General features: G+C 37.4%; 1 protein-coding gene across 4 annotated transcripts in view; it reads left to right on the top strand.

Moving 5' to 3' along the window:
• Positions 1–27,521, top strand: part of slc2a9l2 (solute carrier family 2 member 9, like 2) — a 131,433-nt gene that overhangs the window by 17,514 nt on the left and 86,398 nt on the right. For 2 of the 4 annotated variants that reach the window (XM_044122796.1, XM_044122794.1), the window contains exons 4-7: positions 5,929–6,089; positions 11,532–11,656; positions 13,199–13,344; positions 25,550–25,682. In XM_044122796.1, coding sequence (XP_043978731.1) covers positions 5,929–6,089; positions 11,532–11,656; positions 13,199–13,344; positions 25,550–25,682 — 565 coding nt within the window. Of the gene's footprint in view, positions 1–4,435; positions 4,499–5,928; positions 6,090–11,531; positions 11,657–13,198; positions 13,345–25,549; positions 25,683–27,521 lie in introns of all 4 variants that reach the window. The other 2 variants (XM_044122793.1, XM_044122797.1) reach the window with 2 other exon arrangements.

Here is a 27,521-nt window from a genome sequence, read left to right as displayed (position 1 = left end):
TCATTGTAAATACAAATTGCAACATATGAAAAGCTCAGAACAAACAAGCAAAACTATACCTAAAGCCTTACACAGTTGGTAAAATACATCAGTCATGTATGACATTATGACAGGGGATGTGTGTAACACAGAGTTTTGCTTCATCATAAGCACATTACTTCCTCAGTGACATTCTCAGTGAATAAAGTTTTTTTTATATCCCTTCAGATAAATTGAACTTCTAGGAACAATGGGCTACAATGTCCCATAAGTGGTCAGAATTTTTTTTTTTTACCAAATTAATCAGAAAGTAGATTATGCATTCAGTTTTACTTTGAACTTCAAATATCCAGCAGTTATAAGGAAGTAAAGATTCTTCATAGCAATGTGGGAGAGCTGTGGTTCTTACACTGGGGATACATTGACGGTGATTCATGTGGTGAGGAAATTGTGCTACGCTACAATGTCAAAAATGCTTTCTAAGACGATGCTGAAGAGTCTAAGACTCCTGGGTCAGGGCATCTCACAAACTGCAGCCGTTGTGGGATGCTTCCAGTCTGTAGTGGTCTATTAAAAGAGGTTCAAGGAAAAAGGGTGAAGCAACAGTCAAGGATCATTGATGCGCCTGGGGAGCTGCATCAAAGATCACCTGTGAAATCCACACCAATAGGAACAAAGCTAGTGTTGCTCAAACTGCTGCTTTCTGATGGAAGAAAGAAGTGTGAGATTACACTGTGGATCACAGCTTGTTGTGTATGGGAGTGATGTTCATACAACCATTAAAAGTGCACATGTTGACCTCTCTCTGCTGCCACAGGAACCATCAACAGGTTCCTTTGTCTGATAGGACAATTGCATGGCCTGATGTATTAAATTTGGTTTTACATCACCTGGGTGACAGGGTAGTTTGCTTTCCTGGAGAACACCTGAGTTCCAGGTGTTCTCCAGGTCTCCAGCATTTGGCATTGTTTGGGCTTGGCCAATGTTCTGCAGAGCAACCTAGATTGCCATCCGTTTGGTTGTTATTGTGACATAACCAAATGGATGGCACCTACTTAGGTAATGTTGCAGACCATGTTTCACAGAAACAGCTTTGAGATGGGAAAAGGAAAAAGAAGTCCAGAGCATAACAATATAACAGAGGAAAAAAAAGACCATTTGTCCAAAAAAATAAAGCACTGCTGGCGCTTATTGAGTGGAAACCGGCAATCTTATTAAGAAAACAGAGAAAGGTAGCAAAACATGCAGTCATTGTCAAAACATTTGATGGTTCCACGAATACGTTCTGCGAAGCTTTGTGACTTTTGATTTTTTTGGTAAAAGTTGACACATTTTCAGATAATGTAGACTGAGCAGATGCATATGAAATAATTGTAAAGAAATTAATTAGCATCAAAATCCTGAGTGAGGATGTGAAAGAGGAAACCTGAACCCACTTATCAGTCTAATTAGCAGACTGATTGCTGCAAAAGAGGAGCAGATGTGCTTGATATGATTGTCTTCTTTGGTTACAGAGGAGTGCCTGCAGCTCTCCATCAACATAGTCTCCCATACAAGGAAATTGCTGATAAGAATATCTCTCTTTAAAATAACAGTCTTCAAGAACTTTTATAAAAGGGGAGAGTTGGTAATTCTCCAGAGGATTTTCTTTTTTCAAACATTGCGTTGCTTCAATATTTGCAGCAGAGTGGCTATGTGTATTGCAGTGGACAAAACAAATAATTGGGGTTTTTGCCAGTGATCATTGCTGAAAGACTGCTACACCCTGGACAGCTCTCCAAACATGACCGCACAACACAGGGACACCCAGCAATTCATGAACACACCCACTAACCCACCACCAAAACTACTAGTAGGGTGCCCAGTCAACCTAACATACGAGCTTTTGGATGGTTGGAGGAAGATGAAGTACCCCAAGAGCATGCAGGTTGGTCTGAGCAAGTATTTCATCCTAGCACCTTCTTCCAACAATGCACTGGAGCTGCAAACTGCACCACTGTGCACACATCTACTGTCACTGTCAACAAGTTATAGGACCATTCAGACAAATGACGCTATAACTGGTTGGAGGAACCAGTTATTGGTTGCTCCATCCAGTTTAATGCCATTAAAATGTCACAAGTCTAGTTGATGAGTTTCTCGGATTACAACTAACAAGCAAAGGTCTAATCTTCCTTATTTACATTGGTCTTTCAGATCACTTGTCTTACTTTGGAAAAGCTAAATTTTTGCAATTGAATTTTTTCCAAAATAGTATTCAAGTCAAAAAAACATATCTTCCACATTATTATTAAAGATGTTTCTTATGGGTTTGGTTATTCTCACACCAAAGCCTACTCATATCTCCAAGAACTAGATATAAAGTTTGAAGGTACTTCTCTTTTAAGACTGATGTCTTAAATCTTGTGGAATGAGCTTCCTTAGTTTTTATGTTGTCTTGAGCAAGTGGACTCATTTAAAAAAAAAAAAGAGGACATTCCTATTCAGACACGCTTTTCCTTCGGATCTTTTGCTCTTTGCTCTCAAAATCACCGAGCTACTAAAGTATGTTCTGTTCTGCTGTAGATGCAAGAAAGCCTCCGTCCTTTTAGCGTGTCAAGCAATTGCTCATTGTTTATCTTCCTTTATAGTCTCTGCCCACCAGGAACAAGAGCTGATCATTAATGTATTGCTGACTCTGTCGACCACTGCAGGGGGACCACCGTGCTTCCGCTGTCTTTACAAAACTCATGGAAAATACATGAAGCTCCCTTTTTAGTTTATGTTCTCCCACCACACCAGGTTCTAATGTTCACAGAGGGAGCCTGCTCTCTGTTCTCATCTGTTTCTCAGCTGGAAAAGGGTGACTGGAAAAAGGTAGTGGTGGAATTTATTACAATAAAACGTCTGTAGCAGAGAGCCTCTCTATGCACACACACACCAAACCAGGCTGCCTCACAAAGGATCTTGATTAGCCTTTTTAGTAACAATCTATCAAAGCGACAATAACCTCTTCAAACAGCATGTCAGACCACAGCATGCATGCATAAACCAACATTCAGTTGTCTTTATGCACAGCAGGTCCATCTCTAGCAGCTGGTCCTTTTTTTAAATAAATCAAGGATTTCTTTTTAATCAAGAGTCAGATATGTAGTAAATCTTGAGAAATATTCTGTTAAGGCATCTCAAACTAAATATATAATTAGTCCTCATCTTCTTGGCCGGAAATGCTCTTTTTTATTTTAACTTGCTGTGTGCAGCGAAGTGGATTGAAAGGATAAACCCTGAGCATTACACGGAGAAGGAAGTTTATGTCAGTGGTACAAATCTAAGTAAGCTTTTTTTTCCTTTTTAATCGTTATAAATCTTTTCTGAAAAACCTGAGCTGTTTGGAGGAGTGGTGATCAATGTCCGGTAGCTAGAAGTGGAGAAAAATGTGATTCGAAACAGATTTCTCACATAGCACTGTGTCTTTGGTAAACTACTGCCATTTTTGTGAAAGTTTAAACCGTGGGCTGTATAGGAATGGAATCTCTGGCTGTAGGCATAATAAGGCATAATTAGCTATTTGTCTATTTCATTTCACTTACTTCTAATATAATAGTGTTATCTTAAATATTTTGAAAAGGGAATGAATCCCTGAGTGTATGGAAGGACCCAAATTTTAGCTAACATTAGCAATTCAAAACGATTCAAACAGAAAATGGGTGCATCTGTATGACACAGCAATCTGTTAGAAAATCAACCATCTTTTGTACTTTGTCAGAAGTGGCCCTAAAGTTTATTTGTTTCCGATGCTGTATGAACATGCCCAGTCAGCTGATTGAGTCTGTAAGAATTATTTGCAAATATCTACATGACCTTAGCACCTGATTATGAAGCAGGCTCAACCCATTTCTGTTCTCCTAAGGAGATTTGGCCACCACTTCTCATCGGTTCTGCACGAGAAAGGAGTAATTTTCTGAAATGATTGTCAGTTGTGCGGAAGCATCAAAGGTGACCTTTGCTTTCCAGATCAGTTTGTCTTTTGAGAATCCCAGTGCCCCGAAGAATTCCTTAGAAATTACGATTAGCTAATCCGCTAACTCAGCTGATATTTATGAATCACTTTTAAATTATACACAGCTAAACTCTTTTTTTTTTTGACCCCGGAGGTTCCTGGTTAGAATCCTGTTCAGTGTAAAACACCGACCAAGTCTGTGCGCACACAGCTGTGGAGTGGATGTTCTGACGTGCCAACCCCTGTGAAAGAAAGTGCAAAAAATAAAAATAAAAAACTTCAGCACACTTTTTTATTTAAAATTCACAGCTTCATGTAGAATATTGAGTGCCGTGATGCAGATGGTACCGCTGCCACTTTGGGTACTCCAAATTTCTTCCACAGTCCAAAAGGATGACAATGAGGTTAATGGGTTTGGGTTTGTTGTTTGTTCTGTGTGTCTCTGTGTTGCCATGTCATGGACTGGCTACCTGTCAGGGATGCATCCCAACTCTTCCCCCAGAGACTGCTGGAGATGAGCACCAGTGCTTCCACAACCCTGTAAGGATAAGTGGACATAGGAACTAGAGGGTTGGATGTAGAAAGAAGGCACTTGAAACTTCTGCCTCATTGTCGTCATGTAACATTTAAACATTTACCGTATTTTCACGACCATAGAGCGCACCGTACTAAAAGGCGCAGTCTCAGTTTTGTGTGCCATTACTGTATTTAAAAACCAAACTTAAACTGTGTTATACTGGTTTTACATCAACAACACACACACAAGCATACAAGTGTGTATTTAAAAATAGAGTGGAAGCAAAACTGATTTTGGTTGTGCTTTATTTAAGTATTAATTACAAAGTACTAACATCAATCATCAATGTTTTACCGGTAATGTCATCAGTCAAACCCCTCGAAGTCCTCATCCTCTGTAAATCACCATAGGCGGCAGTTTTTGTCCATTAGCATGGCAGCTAAGCACAACAGTAAACGAAGACTTTTCGTGCCCCGTTGCGTATCCTACCGTATGGTCCCTTCTCCACCGTGTGACTCACCGGGATGTCGAAAGTGAGCGGCACCTCGTCCATGTTAGTGATGTGGCTGGGCTGGATGTGTTTGTCGGCGATGTGTTTGCTGCAGTAGGAGCGGAAGGCGGCCAGCTTTTCATTATAATCCGCTGGAAGTTGCTGCGCTACCGTAGTCCTGGTCCGGATGGAAAAATGGCACCGTTTCATGAAACGAAGCACCAAGACGGACTTCCTTGGAAATGTTCGATTTTCATTTCTTCTGCCAGCGATACTGCTTTTAGTCGAATGGTGACCGTCGAAACGCTTCTCCCACTCGTTCTTTGCTCGATGATCCACTGCTCCAGTCTTTCCTCCAACTCGGGCCACCTCGCCTTATGTCCGCGGAAACTCAGTTGCGTCTTCTTGACCTGTCGGAGCTCGTTTTTCAGCTTCCTTCACTTGCGAACCATAGATTCATTAATCTTAAATTCTCTTGCGGCTGCACGATTCCCATGTTCCTCTGCGTAGCTGATGGCCTTCAGTTTAAGCTGAGCTTCATATGGTGTCTCTTCGCCATTTTTAGGGGTTGTTAAAACAACAATGTTCTGCATAACGCACATACCCGTTCTTTTATACACAATCCACGCCCACTTCACCCTTTAACGTTCTCATGGTGTTCTCTAATACGTCCGCCTTACAACACACACAGGGCGCACTGCACTATAGAGCGCACCTCACATTTTGAAGAAAATCTAAGACTTTTATGTGCGCCTTATGGTCGTGAAAATACGGTAATTTGAAGTTGCATCTCATTGAAAGTTCCTTCTGCTATAAAACAAACTTAAACATGGTTCATAAACTACTAATTTACAACAAAATGCATAACATTTGCAACTATCAGTGTTATTTTTATATTGTTCTTTTTAGAATATATTTGTCTTGTCTGAACTACACATGAATCTGTTTTCTTGTGTTTCGCAGTACATTAAAGATTTCTACAATAAGACCTGGATGGAGAGATATGGGGAACCTATTTCTCCAGAAACATCCACTCTTTTGTGGTCCGTAACTGTGTCCATATTTGCCATTGGAGGCCTTCTTGGAACTCTGTCGGTCTCTTTGATTATTAAAGTAGCTGGTCGGTGAGTAACACAAGATCATTTGTTCAGCGTTTTATATTTCAGGGCATGATTGTTGTATCAGATATTCAATAAGATGTGAAAAACAAGATGAGTCTCTAAGGCTTTTGCAGGAATTAAGATAATAAGTTGCAGCAACGTGCCGTTTGGTAAATGCACTTCATTTAATTGAGCACCACTAGTGGGGAGCGTCTCTGTTGAATTTTAAATGCTGCCAGCCAATTGATACTCGTTCGGATCTATTATGGCAGTGTTAACAACCGATAACTGTCTTGGTAAAATGAAAATATGTTGCCATGAAGCCATTTTCTAACAATTAGTTTTTCATCATTTAGCTGTTAAAACATTCATCCACTTAAAGGAAACACATTGAACACATGTCAGTTTTCCCGGTAATGGACTTCCCAGTAAATTCACTCCTGGGTCAGACTGCAGGTTGGTTAGAGAATTTGCGAAAAACAAGCCTGTTAAATGATTAATTGCATAACCGATGGGGCAGAATTACCATTCAGCAGACTCCAAAGTGGATCAAGCGATTGCAGAGTACTTACTACATACTGGCATGTTGATGCTTTCGTCAGACGTCGGCATGTAAAAAGTGTTTTCTGCTCACGGTGCTGCGTCGTGTGATTCCAGACTTGCCTCACAGCAACAAGGTCACAGCAGGACCCCTGCAAAACTCCCATTACGTGTCACAATGCACCATCAAGGTTCAGTGTTTTTGGATTTTGTTAGACAAGGTAGCACAGAGTAAAGCATCCAGTGGCAATAAAAGATCTTCACCGCTGTGTTTGTTTTGTCATTTTTATTTGATTTAAAAATCAGTCAAGCAAACTTTGGCTTTTTTGACAAAAATGAAATCTGATTTCTACAAAATAGTGACTATTAAATTTGATTATTTAAAATTAAATAGGTAATACAAAAACATTTACTCCCTTTCATGTCAGTATTTAGAAAATGTACATCTGAGCACAACAGTTTTACTTCCTTGCTAAACTGTTTATTTTTATTTCCTAGCTTTAAACTTTTCCACAACCTTCTCCCTGACCGCCATGTCCTTGGTTTTCATGATGCTGCTTGTTGACTAACTGCTCAATAATTAGGTGACTTCTGAATATCATTGGCTGCACTGGATTAAATTTAGAGTAAATTAAGACAAATACTAGTATATGCTTAAAAGATTCATTTGCTGGGCGTGCTCCGGTGGCGTAGAGGGTAACGCGCCCCACGTTTGGAGGCCCTCAGTCCTCGATGCGGCCGTTGCGGGTTCGATTCCCGGACTCGACGACATTGGCCGCATGTCTTCCCCCCTTTCCTGTCAGCCTACTGTTGTATAAGGGACACTAAAGCCCACAAAAAGACCCCCTGGTGGGGGAAAAAAAAAAAAAAAAAAAAAAAAAAAGATTCACTTGCAATAGATATCATACAAAGAGTATTTTGTGTGATAAAAAAGAGAAAACAGAGAAATTCAGGTTAATATCATATATATATACACTCAGAAGCTGCTTTGAGCAGCTTTATAAAACAAAAAGCATATTTAGAGGAAAAAAGTTTAGAAAGTTTTATTCCGTTTCTTTGCATCTGTACAAAGTGGAGGCACTGGTATCTGCAAACCTTTTAATAGATTCTTCAGGAACCAATTTCTTTTCTGTATGTATTTATGTATTTATTTATTTCAAATTTATAGTAAGGCTGAAGCTTTTGAAGGCGGTTGAGAGTTGAAATTAGCCCTTTTTGTTGACATGTCAAGTCCTTTGCTTTATATCCACGGCTACTTTTTCAGGCTTGGTCCAGTTTTACCTCATTGACTCTTGACACGTTCAAGATTAACTTTTATCCATCCTCCTTCATACTTCACATTGACAGATTTCAGATAAATGTTTATTTTTTTGGCAGTTGGTGTTGAAGTTTATTTGATGTGACAAATAATTTTCTGTATTTGTCTTTTTTTTTTTTTTTTTTGCTTTGTCTGACTTTTCAGGCAATGTTTCAATCTTTGTTTTCCATGTCTTTTTATCCCATACCCACAGACATTTATTTATATGTTTTACAGTCATCAGTGCTAACGTATAATCATATTGTGCAAGTTGTAAAAAAAATACAAAATCACAGCATATTACTTTCCTCCTACAACTGCAACATTGGTGAGTTTTGTTCCCCTCATTTTTTGCTAACACTCAGTTGGACAGACAGCTTGTCCTATTAAGTGCAGGTCTCCAAGATCTATACATGTTTGGAGAATCAGGGAGAACATAAGTGTGTTCTCCAGCCCAAGGCTACAGCTATTATGTGAAAAAGATTTTTTTGTGACTTATTATCCTGCCAGCGATGTACTACTTAAGTTTAGGGAGGAATGCAAAAAAAAAGAAAGAAAGAAAGGAAAGGAGTTGCTTTTGATCTAGCAGTGGTGCTTTGACAACTTATTCTGCTTGCTGAGATCCAGTCTCACAGCTGGTGTAATGAGTTTCTCAGGGTTCAGACAAGTCAGGCAGTTTCACATCCTCTGTGTGCAGAGCTCTGCGTCCTGTGCCCTTCAGGGACAGACTTGAGCTCAACATAATCACCTCCTATGCTTCCAAACTAATTTTGATTCACAAGAATTTATTAACAACTCGTTATTAGGATGACATTGTCAAAGCAGAGGAAGAATCGTGTATCTGATACTTTGATTCTGTCTTTCCATTCGAGTCCACTACAACACTCTTAAGATTCACCTTGACTTTCTTCCTCTGGATTTCCGTTGTGTCGATTGAAGGTACTCATTTTGTCTTTTGTGTTCTCTGCTAGACATTAGCGTCCCAGTTGGTTATCCGGGAGAGACTGACATTCAGATGTCAGAGTGAATATATAAAAGCATCAGAAGACACATGTAGAGATCAAATAGACAGCAACTCTGTAAAAGTGACCAAGGATTTCATTAAATGTTTTCAAGTAAAGCTGAGGTTAATGGCTTTTTTTTTTTTTTTTTACACTTTTTGTCATAATGAAGACGTGACATGAAGACAGCATCACGTGTTGTTTGTTCTCCAGCTCTGCTATCACGTAAATGAAGCTGCCCAAGAGACGACGTGCGTTTGTGCAGCAGCAGTTAAAATGAGCATCTACTCCTTTGACCCTTGACATTAGGCGATAAAACTCCTCTGTTTAGTCCCTGTAACAAAATTATTATTATTATATATTTTTTTGTCTTTTGTTTTGTTTAGTCTCAGCTCAAAGTTTAGGTTTCAAATTTGATTCTTAAAATGGTAACGTCGTCACAAAACAGTCTTGTGTGCATGCAGATGAATTCATACATATCCATAAGGCCTGTTTCATTTTCTTGACATTCAGAGGTGTTCTTGGAGGGCGTTTTGTAGAAAACCAATTTTCAAAGTCCCTATTCTGAGGTTTTTTTCAGAATTGGATGTTTTATAAATGAGGTTATGAATCATAAATGAACAAAACCTCTGTTAAATCTTGAATATGTATAGGAACAGTATGATTGAGTTTGGTATATCCATATGTGAGTGGGCTGGAGGCAGCTAGTCGTCAGGAAAACTATCAGAAATACCAATAAACAGCCCTAGATGACTTACATTAGGAGAATAAAATTTGTTCAAGTTATTTATTTATTTATTTTTTTACTTCTAACCATGCCAATAATTTAATGCAATTGTGGAAGGTCAAAATGTTGCAAAGTAGTAAGAAATAAGTAAGATAATTCTCATACAATGAACTAACTTCAGTTTCTAAAGTCAATAATGTTGCTAAGCAATGTCCTTCCACCAGTCTGTGCACCTTCTCCATGGTAACCAGCTGTTGCACTGGTCTATGAGTAATACTAGCGTCAAATACTTGTGTCAGTACTATGCCCTTTGTGTTTTAATGCAGATATTCATTACAGTACCAGAATTTAGGTTGTACATCATTCCAGCCACTCTGTGATCTGGATTGGAGCTTGATACTTTCCATCACTGACAGTGCAGCCACTATTAAACTGGTCAAAAACAAAAATACAGCACTCTCTTAGACACTGACTGATTTATGCCTAGTATCAGAAGACATCATTAACTTGTAATAAATATGATGATTTTTAATTGCATTTAATGCAAAAGATGACATTTCAGATTCGAATATTACATCCTATTCAAAGACATTAATATAGAAATGTGGATTAAGGGAAAAATAAAATTAATACTTTTAATCTGCCTAAGGAGCCTCATCTGAAGCATATTCTAATTTGTTGGATATAACTGGATTAAACCACTTTACTACAAGTTGGACCTCCTTTTACCACAATAATTCTTCTTGGCCTAGAAACATTCCTTAGAGATTTTGCATTGGTGCAAATCCTTTCATCTAAAGAAGCACTGCTTTTTTTTATTTAATAATAAAAAAAAAAAAACATGTTGAATTTTTCAGACCTCATTCACCACTACAGAAAATATGACTTTGATCTCTTCTCAGTCATGCCAAAAATAAATAACTCCACGTCCCCACTAGCTGACAGATTGAAGTATAATACAGCTTCTTCGGGTAGATTTAGCTCAAGATTACTCAGTAATAATGTCAGGCCGCCCAGGGGGCAAAAAGAGTCACCTGCTAGATTAAATTTGAAGTCTCCGAGATGTTTCAAAGGGAAATTTCAATTTCATTTTAGGCGTGAAGGGACGGGCGTAATATGACAGTCTGTGTTTGCTTTGTAGGACATGGAAAATGAAGTTGAATTTGAAAAGCCTGAAGTCTGAAGTTCTTTTGCTTTAACTATTTGTTTTGGGCCCTTTTAGCTGGAAAACTCTTTGATAAAGTGGATTTTGTAACATGTCTGCAAGAGCTGCCTGGATGCTCAGTTTGTGGAGATCTCTTTCTAGATTTCATTTGTGAATAAAAAAAACTACCGGCACCATTATTACTCTGATCATTCCTCTGGCCGATGATTAGGTCGATTTTGATTACACACGCTGACACATTCAAGCATCTGTTCAGAAGTGAGTGGTTTAACTTTCAGTTTTTCTTGGTCTGTGAAAAAGAAAATCAATTTAAATGAATCCTCCATGAAATGTTCTCCATCCAGTTGACACAAGGGGCCTCCTACATTAAAACCTCTTTCTGCTTCCCTGGCCTTGAAGAATCCCCCGCATCCAATGGTTTTTATCCCTTTTATGAACATCTAAAGCCGCAAAAAAGTGAAGTTGTTCTCTTCTTCTTTTGGCTGTCTCGAGTCTCGTCACTCCCGATTGTTCTTGCTTTGGAGTGCCTTGCGGAAATGTTTTGACAGAAGTCAGATATGCTTGCTGTTCTCCTTCTTTTATCACAATTACAGCGCTGCAGACGTTTCAACAAAGGGCTTGAATAACTGGATTAGAATTCTATTCAGGTTTCATTGCCATCATGTCCATACCGCTGATCTTCTCCTCTTTCCTTTGTCATATAGAGTCACGTCTACGTTGTCTTTTTGTTTTCCAGAAAGGGAACCTTGCTGCTGAATAACTGCTTTGCTGTGACGGCTACTTTGTTGCTGTCACTGGGTGAGATGTCAAGGTCTTTTGAGATGCTCATCATCGGCCGGATCGTTATGGGCGTGAACTCGGGTCAGTGTGCAATTAAAGGAAGCACGTTTTGTTGTTATTGGTGTACAACAAATGCTGCAGCTTTTGCTTATTTTGGTGAAACAAGAGTGGGAAGAAAAGGTTTAATAATCTGCGTAAACCTTTTGGTACCCCTACACATAATTTAATAATTTAAATTTTAATTTTGATACCCCTCCAAATAACACCTAATGGCTCAGCATTTTATTGCAGGTAAACAAATGCAGCAGACTGTATGAACCTGAGAGAACAAACACATCTGCAGAGAAACACTTTTCTGTGTCTTTCAAAATGCTTCAGCCTGAAATAATAATAATAAAAAAATAACAATCGGGTTTAACGTTTGATCTTTCCAAAGACTAAGGCTGCTTGTCTACATAGACAAAACAAACAAAAAGAACAAAATTAAGGTAAATATTATATTGGTAAAGAAAGTGTGTGCCGTTCATCAAGAGGCAAAAGCAATAAAGATAGGCAGATGTGCAAAATAACTTGCTTATCAAATATGAATTTGGTGGTGATCAGAGAGCAGAGAAGCTCTAATTGCCTTCTGTTCTGAGAGTTACACCCAAACCGCAGAGGGACTTAAAAACAGCACTTAATCAGAGAATGACTCCAGGACAGCCTTGGTAACAACCATTCCTTACATATTCACACTATCAACAGTATGGGAACTATATGCTCGGATGCTCTCTTCACCAAAACAAAACAAAATATATATTTCAAGCTGCAATAAAAACAAGACAAACGAAATACAAAAATAGCTCTCCTCACTTCAAGTGGATAATCATGAAGAACTTTTTTTCTTACTCAACTAAATCTGCAAACTTGACTATCTGGTATGGAATTGCTCTAATGTTATTAATGAATCGACATTCTGAAAGTCATCGGCTTTACTACATGTATTGATTTTCTAAAAGTTGTAGACTTTATGTGTGCCATTTGATAGAAACTGCTAGTACAGCGTATTTTTACGACATCCTCAAGTCTCAGGAAAACCTCTCTAAACATCAGACAAAATGACCTCAGACATTAGAGACAGCTGACAAAAAGTAACTATCAGGTTAACATATTAAATGGGAGAAGACCAGATGGATCCAGGCAAAATGGCATGATAATAATGGGACTCAGACCTAAAGGCATATTCCCAAATAGACTAAGAGCGAACTGAGTCAGGTGAAATGATTCGGACCAAACAGGCCAAATAGACTCAGACCAAGTGACATACAAAACAACCATCAGAACAAATGAACTTAGACACAAAACAATCATTTTTGGACAAAACAACCTAATTTAAAATGACATCAGATCAAATGTAATCAGACCAAGCTGACTGCTTGTGCCAGTACAGGTTTATTAGCTCTCTTGTTAAGATCCCATAAGGCTTAGAGCAGAGTTTTACTGATTTACTAAACACAATAGAGACCAACATGTTATTGGGTAATTCTCTTCCATAGATTATTTGATCTTTTTTGTTTTCTTACTTGTTTCTACTCCCTTTGTCATTTGATTGTATTTCGCGACCCTTGTTTTTTTCCCCTCCAGGTATATCACTTAGTGTCCTCCCCATGTACCTGGGAGAGATTTCCCCTAAACATATCAGAGGCTCCATTGGCCAGTTCAACTCCATCCTGATCTGCTTGGGCGTGTTCACAGGACAAGTGTTGGGTCTGCCCGAGCTCTTGGGTCAGGTCAGTGAGCAAACAAATATAATATGCCCTCATGTGTAAGCAGTGGATTTTCACTATTTATCACTGATGAATGATTGTCATTGCTTTGATGAAGTTGGAAAATTAAAGAAAAGGCATAGAAATCACATAATCCTTGAAGTACGGTGGTACATATGACTGCGGTGTTCTGTGATTGGATAAGGAGCTGAGGTAATTTCCAAATCCAGGTGGAGAAGCTCCTTTCATGGTCTGCTTTAGTAACATGTCATGGTATAACGGCAGAGTGGGCAGAGTGTGAACGCCTTTTAAACATCATCTGGATTTCAGCTGCACAGCAGCATATCTATCCTCCACGAACCTCAATCTATTGAATTTGCTGGATCATTTACACGCCTGTCTGTGCATTAATCTGCAGATGGCTGCTGGTATTTTTTTCTCTCTCAGTCTATTACATAAGCTCTTCAACAATTAATAACACCATAAACCTTGATCGCGCTGACAGATAATCAGTTTTTCCGGACTCCTTTTTACCGGTGAATGATTTTCCCTCCAGGCTGGCCTGACCTAAACCATGACAAATTACAGCCGAGAAAAACATTACCAATTGTCTCTTCCACTACGAGTCATAGATTTCAAAAAAAATTTTTTTTTAGTTTAATAGTGATTTCTTATTTTTTGTGTTGATTTGTTTAATTTCCAGGTCCGCTTTGACAATTCACTGATGACTCCTTATATATTCTCTAGTGTTTGCTATAGACGCTTCCCTTGAAGTCTATTGAATAAGTCAAGTAGAAAACAATGCTGAGGGCGCCTGGTGACACAATTGATTACTGAAAAGGGTATATGGCAAGGCGTGAATAAGAAAATGTGAAAAGCTTGAAGGCATGGTCCGGTGTTCATGTAAAAATGAATTTCAGCAAACATTCAGCTTCTGCGAACATTCAGCTTCTTCATACAACCTCCACACGGTTGCTGTTTTGTTCATATGCCACCAGCAAAACATGACACTTTCAGGATTTTGTCATTTGCTCCAAATCTCTTAGCTCTACTGGGATGAAAAAAACACACACGGCTGAGCAGGAGATGTTTAGACGGTCCCTAAAAATTAGTTATACCGACTAAATCTCTGCTGACAAAGGAGTGGCGCTGCATACTTTTTCTAAAGCATTTAGCACAAACATAGTACAATATTGTTGCAACTTAGGGTAATTATTGTGGCTAATCATGCAACTGTGCTTTTGTGGGAGATCAGCTACTGACTCAACGTCATCTGCAGATGTTTAGCTCTGACAGAGGCCACATAAAAGTAAAAGACAAGATTTTCCTCCCAGATGAACAATTGCTGCGGTTGCCTTGCAGCAAATCAGTCAAATTATTTTCATGCATGGTACAAATAACTTCCTGTTTCAAGAGAGATGTAGCTACAAAGGTTCTTTTTAAAAAAATTAAAACATTGGTAAGGCTGGTAGTAATTAATTTAATCTTTTATACTTTATGGAATTAAGGATTAAGTTTTTACTACCATTTAGCTTTCACACTAAGAACAACCCTACCCCTTAGTGTTAACATGCAAAACTTAGAAAATAAGAAATTGGCGTAATAAAGAAAAGTAAATACCGTAGATTAGCTCAACTTTGTAGATTTTTTAAATGAAATCACCTTACAGTGCTGCCACGTTCACCCATAAACATGTAAAAGGAGGAAGCCGGGATCGAACCTACAGCTTTCTGGGCTCTAAGATAAGAGCTCTTAATGATCCACTGTCACCCCACGACTGTAAATGAAATCATGTGAAAATGGTATTTTATATTTACTCTGATGTTAAAGTTTGTTTAACCTGAAAAATGTACTGAAATATTTAAGTGCCACAACAAAATCACATTCAAAAGACATCTGTAACCACAAAAAGTACTTTTTCACGTCACCATAAAACCTGCTAGTCAAAATAGTCTGAGTGAATAGTATAGCTAAAGACACAAAAACAGAGCTTGATACCTAACATTTGTCAAGATTAATGGTTGTTTTAACATTGAAACCAGCCAGATTGGTTTTATGGTGCAGTTAGTTGTTCTATAAGAACTATATTTAATAAGCGTCAGCCACTTTGGTGCTGAGCCAGATATCTGCTTAGCTAATAAATCACCTTTACCTGTTTGCACTGAAATGGCTTTGCTTTCCTCTCCTCTCTAATCTCTTATATTGAATTGCAGTCGGGAAAGCGCACCTGTCATTAATTGTGCAGCACCAGGAAGTTTTTCCCAGGATACCAGAAGAGTTAACATTATGCACGGCCGCTCTTTACGTTGCTGTGGCTATTTTTAGCATCAGCTTTAATAATTCATTACCTACAAATAGTCATTAGAAGGTGCAGTTGAAACCAGAAACAGAACTGCTCAAAACAAAATCAGACTCATTTTTTTCCTTTTTAGCTCAGTTGGGATGAAACAACTGAGCTAGTGGTTTCTATTTGGGTTCTGTTTGCTTAATCCCAAAAAATGGACTAAAGAATTTTTTGTTTTATTTTCTTAAAAATCCCCAAAATTTTCAGAAAGAAACATTATAGTATCTTCAGAAAATTTGGGAAAACTCCAGTGATGTTGTCATGATTTTGTAAGCTCTGGAATAACTTGAAAGCAACATTAAACATCAAACACATCATGAAAATTTCCATTGAAGTCAGCCGAGATTTCAGGAAAAATGTCCAGCTATGAAAAGTTGTGTTTTGGTGCAAAAATGTGTGTCGACCCCAGAACATGAGCAACAGTGTGGGAGCAAAGCAAACTACAAATTACGGGACAAAATTCCAAAAAAGATTTGTGAGGAACTTGTGAAAAGATTCCCAGAAGAAGTTTAAAACAATTTTAACAAATGCTAAGAAAATGCATATAAGCTTATATTTAAGTGTTCCCCACAAACCCTGGCTGCTAAAACATGTAAGAATTATTACAATCCTGTTTGTACAACAATGAGGGAAAATGTACATTTAACATTCTGTACTTGCAGACATTTGTAAATCGATACAATAGTTCTCATCCCATGGGATATTTTTCCATTTTTGCTGTTTTTATAAATCAATAATGATTAACAAAAAAAAAATTTAATAAAAAAATTCAAAAGAATCCCTTTAATGTGAAAGTGAAGACTAATTTCTACAAAATAATCACAATAATTTTATTTTCCTTCTGCAGCAACACACTTCTTTCTGTTCATCTATCACAAAAGTTGCTCATAAAATGCACAAAATTTAGTTGTAATCTTACTCTATCAAAACTAAATGACTGTTTTGTAGTTTCATCACACAGCAGAACTTGCAAAGGATGAAAATCTACTGAAGGAAATTAAATTGTACACCATCTTGGATGAATTAGAAGATACTGGGGATTCATATTCGAGTTATTCTGTGTTTACAAATGCTTTGAACAATTTAAGACAACAAAATTATCCTATTAAAGAAAAGGAAACAATTATCGCTAATATTTTATACCTATTTTCTATTTTAAACTGTATTTAATTTGACTTTTGAACATTCTTAATGAAACTTGCATGTGTTATTTGTAGGTAGAATATTCACTTTGCCTCTCAACATCCACTTTTGGCCCCCCGGCATTAATTTTAATGAGTTACCTTATGAGGCCATCCGAACAACTTTCATGATCTGGTCTCTCGTGTCAGCCGGCTGCCCTTCCACAGCTTCCTTGCGACATTAATGTAAGAGTTGGCCGAAAAGGTTTAAATGCCAAGGTCTTTCTAACTGATGAGGTCTCACAGCTCTGCTCTGACTTTTTCAACTCCGCGGCCTCTCAGCAGATCGTTCCAGTTTGCCTTGACATTCAAGCCCGAGCTGCTGCTGGAGAGAGAAGGAGGGAGAGGGAGAGGGAGAGGGAGAAAGCCCATCTCCGCTCACACTTAATTATTTTTCTTCATTTTCCCAGGCTAGCTGCCAACATCGCCCATCAGGCACCTCTGTTAAAAAAACCCAAACTTTTACCCTTCACTTCACAGTACGTGTCTGGGTCTATCTGTCTGTCTTATTTCGTTTAGATAGCACCAGGAATTGTCAGTCACACCTTGTTAACCCAGAGGAAGTGTTACTCTGTCCCTTCACACCTTATTGGCTATTGTAGCAAAAACATCGGGTATGGTCGGTGTTGATTCGCTTGCCACTGAAAGATTGTCATGACAGGGATCCATCATATACCCGCTCAATTATTTGCCTGCTGCATTCTTAGTTTATCTTTTAGGCCCAGAAACAGACATGAGCCTACGGCACACGAGCTCTGAAAGCCAATCTGTTATGTCATGAGAACAGAGTGCTAATAATCAACAGCTCTCCTCTTGGCACACTTTGTAGACTTTAGATTACCAGTTACTTTTGGCACCGTATTAGAGAAAACCAATTATGGAATATGTCTTCTGAAATTAATTAACCGTATTTATAGCCTTCAATTACATCTGTTGGCACTTGTTGGTGTTCAGTTGTGATCAGTTACGATTGCAAACAACAAAGAAATAAAAAATGCAGTAAAGCTAAAGTTAAAATGAACTTATATTTAAGTGCTCCCCCAAAAGAGTTCAGTGAGCTTTTGCTTTTCATGATTTCTAGAATTTAAAATGTACATGTATACATACGTACATCTCTTTTCTCCTGCTCATCCAAAATCTATTTGGAGTTTTCCATCAGAAAAAATAGGAATGTACTATAAATCTAAACTTCTGCATCTACTCCTCCTTTTAAAATTTAGTGAAGTTATTGTATCATCATTGCACTCTGAAAAAAGAAACTAATTTTTAAATGCATCACCGAAGGCCAAAAATAAATGACATTGTTGGCATGACGACTGTATGCAAACGTCTGACCAGGACTGTAGGTAGTTGTGACCCAGTGAAGATACTTTTATACTATAATTATGTTTTATTGTATTAAAACATAATAATGCGTGCTATCAAGGACACTGTTGAATATTATTGAAAAGTTAATTTATTTATTTCACACTATGCATATTAATTACACACAGACTGAATTTGAAGCCATTATTTCTATTAAATATTAGAATTTTCTGCTTGGAGCAAATTAAAACATGACATTTAAGATTAAAATGTTACATCAGACCAATTTAAAAAAAAATACTGTCATTTTTATACAGAAATGTACCCTTGATGAAAATCTATGTTTAATCTTACAAACAAACCATCAGAACACATTTCAATTAACTGCCACTTACCTGTATAATGCCAGAATCTTGGCTACTTGTAATTCATTCATTTTGTGTTGAGTCTCAACCTGCCTGCTTTTAATCTAATTAAGGTGTTTTTGACTCTTAATTGTTCATTAACAAAACATTAGGACATGGTGTACACCGCCTGATCAAAAATATTGCCGTCATTAAGATTATAAACAAATATTATGACATCAGGTCTCTGTTTTGTTATTTGTTTGAAACTGAAGTTGACGTATTTTTGTGAAAATTGAACGTGGCAACATAAGCCTTTAAATCCTCTTTCTGCTTCATGTTTTGAATGGTTTCTAAACTTATGCCGCGAATATATATGTAATGCACGCTTCCAGCAGAGCATTTGAACCCATTCAAGCATTTCAAATAGGAGTGACAAACACCTTTTCAAGCCAGTGAATCTTGTATGAAGCACCTTTTTACATTATGCCAATGGACAGCCCGTGTCGAAGGCTGATGGTTGTGAATAACCCCTTTTCTCTTTCTTGTGCCTCGCCTGTCATTGAGCAGAGCATAATGACTTTTATAGAATTTATTTTGCTGTGGATCTTTTCTCTGAGAAAAATAGCTGCCACATATTTGTCAGAGGACGTGCTTTTTAAAGTATATATCTTACAGTTCTGACAAGAATCTTCCAGGATTGTTTCTCTGCACCACATGTCCAATAAAGTATTGTGTCAGACATGGTAGGAATGCAGGAAAGATTCAGACACACAGAGATCAGGGATGGGATGAATTGAGGGCAAAGGTCGGAATCCGTGCCCAGAAAGCAGAAATAAACGTAGAGTCTAATGGGAAAAAGACAGAACAAAACAGAACCTCAATAGAGCAGAACACAGGTGAGAGGCAGAAGAATAACAAGCAGGGACAGGTAGACTGTGTAAACTGATTTCTGCCTCACATGCGAGCAAGAAATGGAAACCGAACGTCTGAAGTATTACAGACTAGATTCTTAATCTATATATATTGATTTGACCCATGTCACATTTTAAACTATCTTCCTAAATATTTTATGGCTGTCACGTGTCTCTCCGAAGCTGCAGTGGATTCTGTGACATGCCATTTCGGACTTAGGCGAGAGATGATATGAGGTAAAAGCATCAACATGCTGGGCTGGCCTTTGAATGCGGAGTCCATCAGGCTTCCTCTCCATGACGGCTTCTGTTAATGGGAGCTGGTCCAAGATGTCATTCGTTGTCGACTGCCAAATTGTGATAAGCCATGACAAATGATAATTAATGTAACCTTGGTGCTCAGCGTCTGACCTTTTCCCAGTAGAGAGCATGTTTATTTAGGTTTTGCAGGAGCAGGCCTTTAGCCAGTCTGTCACTAATGGCCCATGGGATTCGAGGCCATCAGCATGCCTCAGACAAAGACAAAGGTTCAATTTCGCTGCCTTAATGAGCTTTATTTATACTCTGTGTTCTCCATCAGTCTATAGCTTCAGAGAGTTGCGCAAATTGACAAAAAAGGTTGATGGATTGCTTTAGCCTATTGGGGAACTGTTATTCTTGTTCATGCTAGATAGTCAGTACTCTTGCTTTTACACATGAGATCAATGAAATACATTGAACAGGGTGAGATTCACTTTTTGTGTGACTGAACTTTAAATTGTTGGCTGTGGAAACATGGATGGTGTTGAACATGGCAAAGGGCTTTGCTAAGGTAAATTTTCTGATGATTGGTATGTGTGTCCACACACGTTCTTGTCTCCTGTCAAACTCACATTGTCAGTGGAGATGAATCGCTCACTTTTTGACGTGCAGAAGTGCTGCTGGTGAGACTTGATTGGGTTAAGACCTGTGGAAGCTTTCTAGAACACTAATGTATATCCTGGGAGATTGCTTGTCTGCAGTATCCATCATCTTTGCAGCAAGCTTTCCTGCAAAGATCTGAAATCTGATTCATGGAACTAGAATACTGAATACTGATACTTTTTCTTTTTAATTTTGTCTGATTTTTGTGTTAAAAATAACCTGAAATGTAGAGTACATATAGAGCATGTGGGGTATAACTAGCATGTTGTCTTACATTGTCTTCCTCCATTCACGGTACTAAACATAGCTAATAAATAAACAAAATAACTAAGAAGCTAAAAGGCTACTCCTGGGCCGTAGCGACTGCTAATGTGGGCAGTGAACTGGCCCCCCCTAGCGGGCAATGCTCTGCTAGTGGTTGCGCTAATGTTAATTCACTGCCTTCTGATTTTTACTTTTGCAAAAGTAAAAATCAGATGTTTACTTCGTGGCACTTGGTTACCAGAAAACGCTCTCGTCTCTTAGCAACAGATTAACAACAAATATTGTTATTGTTCAAAAAGCGTAAGATTTCTTCTGCTATTTTGAAATACGACTTAACTTACATTACTTAACAAGAATTGTGCAGTTGGTGAATTTTTCAGAAAAATGTAATTTTTGTTTTGTCATTGGTGGTAAATGTATTATACAACAGACATTCAACACAAAAGGTCTGATTTATACTTTGTGGTAGTTTGTTACCAGAAAAAAAAAAAACTAGTTTCTTAACTCCAAGCTAATTATTTTTAGAAAACTTAAACTCTTTTGAAATACTGCTTATTTGCTTAGACACAAAAAAATTTACAGTTGGTAAATTTTACAAAAGTAAAAATCAGATGTTTACTTCATGGCACTTGGTTACCAGAAAACACTCTCATCTCTTAGCAACAGATTAACAACAAATATTGTTATTGTTCAAAAAACATAAGATTTCTTCTGCTCTTTTGAAATTCTACTTAACTTAAACTACTTAACAAGAATTGTGCATTTAGTGAGTTTTTCAAAAAAGGAAAAATGCCATTTTGGTTTTTTTGTCAATGGTGGTAAATAAATTATTAAACTGACATTCAACACAAAAATAAAAATCAGATTTACACTTCATGGCAGTTCGTTAGCAGAAAAACTAGTTTCTTAACCTCGTAAGCAAATTATTTTTTAGAAAACTTATAAGCTATTTTGATATATTGCTTACCTGCTTAGACACAAGAGATTTACAGTTGGTAAATTTTGCAAAAGTAAAAATCAGATGTTTACTTCGTGGCACTTGGTTACCAGAAAACACTCTCGTCTCTTAGCAACAGATTAACAACAAATATTGTTATTGTTCAAAAAACATAAGATTTCTTCTGCTCTTTTGAAATTCTACTTAACTTAAACTACTTAACAAGAATTGTGCATTTAGTGAGTTTTTCAAAAAAGGAAAAATGCTATTTTGGTTTTTTTGTCAATGGTGGTAAATAAATTATTAAACTGACATTCAACACAAAAATAAAAATCAGATTTACACTTCATGGCAGTTCGTTAGCAGAAAAAAGTGCTAACCTCGTAACACCAAATTAATCATTATTTACCCAACATAAGCTATTTTGATATAATGCTTACCTGCTTAGACACAAGAGATTTACAGTTGGTAAATTTTGCAAAAGTAAAAATCAGATGTGTACTTCGTGGCACTTGGTTACCAGAAAACACTTGTTGTTAGCATAAGATTAACAACAATTACTTAACCAGCAGTTGGTGAATTTTTCAGAAAAATTTAATTTTTGTTTTGTCATTGGTGGTAAATATAGCAACAAATATTGTTATTGTTAAAAAAACATAAGATTTCTTCTGCTCTATTGAAATACTGTTTGTCTTACACTACTTACTATTTAATAATTGTGCAGTCAGTGAATTCTGCAGGCATTTCAACGGCTTGCATGGCCACACAAGCCATTGAAATGCTCTCTATAGCATATGAGAGCATTTCATATGCTATATTATGAAATAGTCTAGCGGCCAATGACAAAAAGGCACGTGAAGAATTTTTATTATACAGGAGGGCAAAAAAGGAGTAATCACCATTAAGTTATTTTCCTTAAATAATATTATTACTGTTGGACCATTAAAGTGGCATTAAAAGAAAGAAAATCCTTTGTAACCATTTCTACCGTTCTCCAATTGTACAATTACGCTAAAAAAAGGAAAACATTTATTCTTAGTTCCACTCATTTCATAACTGTAGGGTGTTTTTTCTGTGATTGATGAAAACATAAAGTGCTTTGGGGAGCCCAAATGAGGTTCAAAGGTTAAAGTCATTTTTATGTGTGGACCAGGAAACAAACCTGTTTCATAAAACACACTTAAAATACTCTAAAACATACCAAAACTTTACTCTAGGTTTGATAAAACATAAACCTTTTGACACCCTTATGATAAAAGCAGATGATAATCCTTATCAGATTATTTTTTGTAGACATGTTGCTCTTGCTTCTACTCTTCTTGTTGCCGATGGTTACTTCATATTAAACAGACGTGCTCCAGACGACAAAAACAATACAAAACTCCAATAGAGATCATCTCTGTAATTAACAATAACAAGATGTCGTCCCCCTCCTGTAAGGCGTGAGTCCTAGCATATTTGCCTCCAAATATAAATTGTGCTGCTTTTATGATTCTAAGAATGGGACCGTCATCACACATCTGCAAGGCCCAGCTGTCAGCTTGTTCCCCTGACAGACCATCAGCAAAATAGGCTTATAGAGAAGGTGACATTCATCACAAACAGCTGCGGGCGGACGGATGATGGGCTTTTCTTCTGATCCTAGCAGATCCACACATAAGATCATCCAAAGACATTTACTAACCAGACTCTCACTTTGCGGACGTTCTGCCGTATAGTTGTGCTCTCCAGCTGTTATTAAAGAAACACAGCTCAGTCGAGATGTTTATCTCTCAGGTAACAGGCAGGGTAATGGGACTGTGGGGAGCTACACAAGGAGGCTTAAGGGAAAACAGACGAGCCATCCGTATAGATATCAATTCACGTTTTTACATTTCATGTCATGTAGAATACCACATTGAAGGGAAAGATTATTTTCATTTCCTTCATTACTTTCTAGTAATGAAGGAAATGCCTTGTGCAGTGATGTACAGCTACTGTAAGGGTGAGTGGAAGACTTTATCTCTGTTCTGTGGGGTAAAAACTTTGAGGAGTTTGTCACAAAGCAGACTCATTCCGCAGTTAGATGATGCAAAGGTAATTTAATTATGACTGACCCAGTACGAAGGAAAAGCGCGCTTTAGCTAAAATAATTGGATACGCAGCAGATGTGTTCCACCTGATGAATTCATTAGCCCTGTCCAAGCAAGCTGGGTGCTGGGTTTTAAATCGTTTTAGAAGAAGCCATGATTGCAAGAAATTATTTCAATCCGACCAGCTTATTCTCACCAGAAGGCCTTGAATCCTTATATTGTATTTTGAATAAAGTTTTAAGAACCGCACACCTCTAAGTAAAAGACCAACCAGCTCATCTCACTGCAAAGCGATGCTCACTCCTCGTCTCAGCTGATGTTTTCAGGGAATAGTTTATCATTAGAGTTGATAAGTGGACACATGCTGCTGTTAAAAAGTATCACTGGATACCAAAAAGTATGCATTCATCACATACTGTATATCTGACAGTGAAACTTAACACAGATATCAATGCTTGCAGGGCAGCAAATGTTTAATCTGCTGCTTCACCTCCTGCTGGTGTGAAATGGTCTGTTCCTCAGCATCTGAAGCTTTTCTGTAATCTGCCAACATAAATAGCATCCACAAGTATTTAAGTGCACAAAATAATTGTAGGAGCTGTGTTATTACCAATAGAGACAGTCCAACTTTCTCAGTCAGACAATAAAATATCCTCTTTAATATTTCACCAAATATCTCAGATGGGCATAATTAAGGAACATAATTAGTGGCTGCGCTGGAGACAGACATATTTTTTCCATGTCTTAGGCTTCTTTTTGTATTTGTTACTTTTTGTATTTACATATTTTGTCATTCTTGCTTTTGTTTTTAGAATTATGTGTTAGTTTGTGAAGAGTACCAGTCTATTAGTTTTTTTGTGGGCAAAAAATGTGAAATTACTTCACTTTTTTTCAGATTAGTGCTGGAAAGAAGGTGTGCATCTGGCAGGCAATACAGTGATGTAGTGGGTACTGTATCATTTTAAATTGATCTTAGGTTTAAAATGGCAGGTCAGTGTCCTGTTCAATGAATTAAGACATGCGTTCTGACGAGGCTCATTTATCAGACTGCAAGTACCTTTTGAAAGCACATTTTAAATATATGTTTACGTTTTTTCTTAACATTTGTATTTGTCAGTATTTTGGAGAAATATTTTTTTATGTTGACATTGTAAAGTTGGTCATTAATCAGAAATGTATAGTAGTAGCCCTGTTTCAAACATCCATTGTGCCACGGGGTGAGTAAATCTTCTTCAGTGCAGACAGGGCCTATGCATTGTGCTACATGAGATTATGTCAGGTTATTCTTGGTTTGTTGCTGCAATATGTCTTTAGCACTTTGATCAATTTCATACCAACATTTTAATGCAAGACAGACAGGATGATAATTTAACTGCAGTATAACAACAATGTTGCTATAAGTCAGAATTACGCTGCTCTAAACATTTCAGATAGAATGAATGAAGTTACTGGAAACAATAAAACAAAATTGCAAACCTTCATGTGATGTAAAGACAAACGTGTAAAGCTTTGGCCATGATTTGCTTAGATATTTTAGTCTTATCATTTATTCCTTTTATTTTCTTGACATTCTTGACTTTTCCATGTATACGCAGGCTTTTATCGCTGGCCTTCTACATCTAAAAACCTCTCTAGGTTTAATTACAAAAGCAGAAAACATTCAACCCAGACTCACTTTTCACATCTACAACGCAAATGCACACACTTTCAAATACATATTTTATGCAGCCATTTTTATTTTATTTAAATTTTATTTTTCACATATTTTAAAGGACACATGCAGTAGAAACACCGTAAATAACTTTGTCTTTTAATCAAAGCCCACCATGCACGCACTCATTCGATGGGGAGTTATATCACAGCTGCAACATACAGCTGTTCTGCAACATGTCCGTGTTTAATGTGTTGTAGCTCTCCCGTGTCCGAGGCTTTGATGTGGCTGTTCTGTTCATGTTCTGACTGCAGGAGTCCAGGTGGAACTACCTGTTTTCCTTCCTGGCTTTTCCAGCAGTGCTGCAGCTGTGTGTCCTACCTTTCCTCCCTGAGAGTCCCCGCTACCTGCTGATGGAGAAGAAGGACGAGGCAGGAGCAGAGAGAGGTAGAGAGCATTCTGTCAAATAGATTTGCATGATGCACACAAGCATTACATTAAGGGGAGCAGAAGGTTTCACCATCTCATTATGCTTTAATGTACTAAAATTATTTTTTCTCAACCTTATTTCCAAAACTGATGGAAGACAAAAGAGTGAAATATTCACTTTCACATATATCTTTATGACTACACTGAATAATGCATTTTTTCTTCACACAGCTTCGTGTGACTCCTGAAGTCTAGCTGGGAGCTTTGTACTTTAGGTTCTTTATATTTTATGGAACTATTCAGACACATATGACCTTTTACTGTTAAACTTTTATTACTTTTCATTTCAGGCATTTCAAGTTGTGATGTGGTTTTTTAAACCCAGTTGTATTGTCTTTTATATATATAGATAGATCTATCTATATATATATATATATATATATATATATAGATAGATCTATCTATATATATATATATATATATATATAGATAGATATATCTATATATATACCTAATCTCGACCAATGCCAGAATGAGATATTCCCCCCACCTGCCACCACAGCTGGCTCATGCATTTGAAAGATTTCTAATTTCATTCTTTGCAAAAAGAGACTCACACTCTACACATTTGAACCATAGCAAAGATTTAATTGAGCAAACATATGGAAGCATGGAAAGCATTCAGTGCCAGTCAGTAATTTACATTTAGTCTGTGAATTTTAAATGCCATAATTAGGTGAAAATTATATTTATTGATTTTCTCTGGTGCAGTCAGGGTCAAGATTATGAACACAGTTCCACTTACACCTCTTCTAATAGTTTGACAGATATGAGTTGCACCATGACTACATGCAATTTTCATTTCTTCGCAAGCATCTGGGTTTAAAATCTGGCTGTATATTTGACCACACATCAGAAGTGGTAGAGTTCATTTCTGTCGGTTGATTTCTTTGCACCACTTTTAAAAATACCACACACATTCGTAACTGGGTTGAGGCCATGGCCATAGAGAGACTTAAGTAAGCTGTGACCTTGACTTTCCTTCAAGTTACACCATGTTTACCTGTGTAAATCTGACTTTTACTATATATTTTTTTGTTGCTGAGGTAGGTCATACAGCTACCAGAATAAGAAACAATCCAGGTCTGTCTTTCACCAGAAGTTGCTATAACAGTGTTCACTGTCCACAGTGAAAAGAACTGAATTAAAAAGTGAAGACCAAAAAAGAAGCACCTACTCCAACTTCTTTTCAGATCAACAGTTTAACAGCTGAAACTTTATTGTCCCCAAAGGAGAATGATCCCAAATTAATGTCAACACTGGCCAGGTGGTAAACAGACGTCCTTAATGTCTGCAGAATCTAAGCATGTCCACGTGGATAGTGACTTGGTATTTACAGCAAGGCAAATATAAACCTACTAAAAAGCAAAAGTAGCATAAATAAAACACAGAAGCTGCATTTTATGCCGGTCTACATGAAACCATAATGTACACAACAATAAAATGCTACACTAAAGATATTTTATGACTGGCTATTTATCCAGTTAACATAAAATTAAGTGGCAAGTTTGCATTTTGTACAATCAATTTCTCCATTTCACGAGTAAATTTTCTTTTCGGTATGACTAATAAAGGTCTTTACTGAAAATGGATTTCTGGGTATATATTGCAAATAAAATGTTTTCTAAGAAAATCTCCTTTAATATTTAACATCTTTTATGGTCCATTGTACTTTCTTTGTTAATCTCATTGAGATTTTAAATCTACCTGGTTAAATAAAGTTTATATACATACAAAATTTTCTGGTGACATCTTTGAGGAGCCAATCGCCTCCGACGAGAAGCCATATGCTGATGT

Source organism: Gambusia affinis, linkage group LG07 (assembly GCF_019740435.1).
Source record: "Gambusia affinis linkage group LG07, SWU_Gaff_1.0, whole genome shotgun sequence".
NCBI classification, from domain to species: Eukaryota; Metazoa; Chordata; class Actinopteri; order Cyprinodontiformes; family Poeciliidae; genus Gambusia; species Gambusia affinis.
The sequence above is the reverse complement of the archived record's forward strand: the minus strand, read 5'-3'. Positions and strand labels throughout refer to the sequence as shown.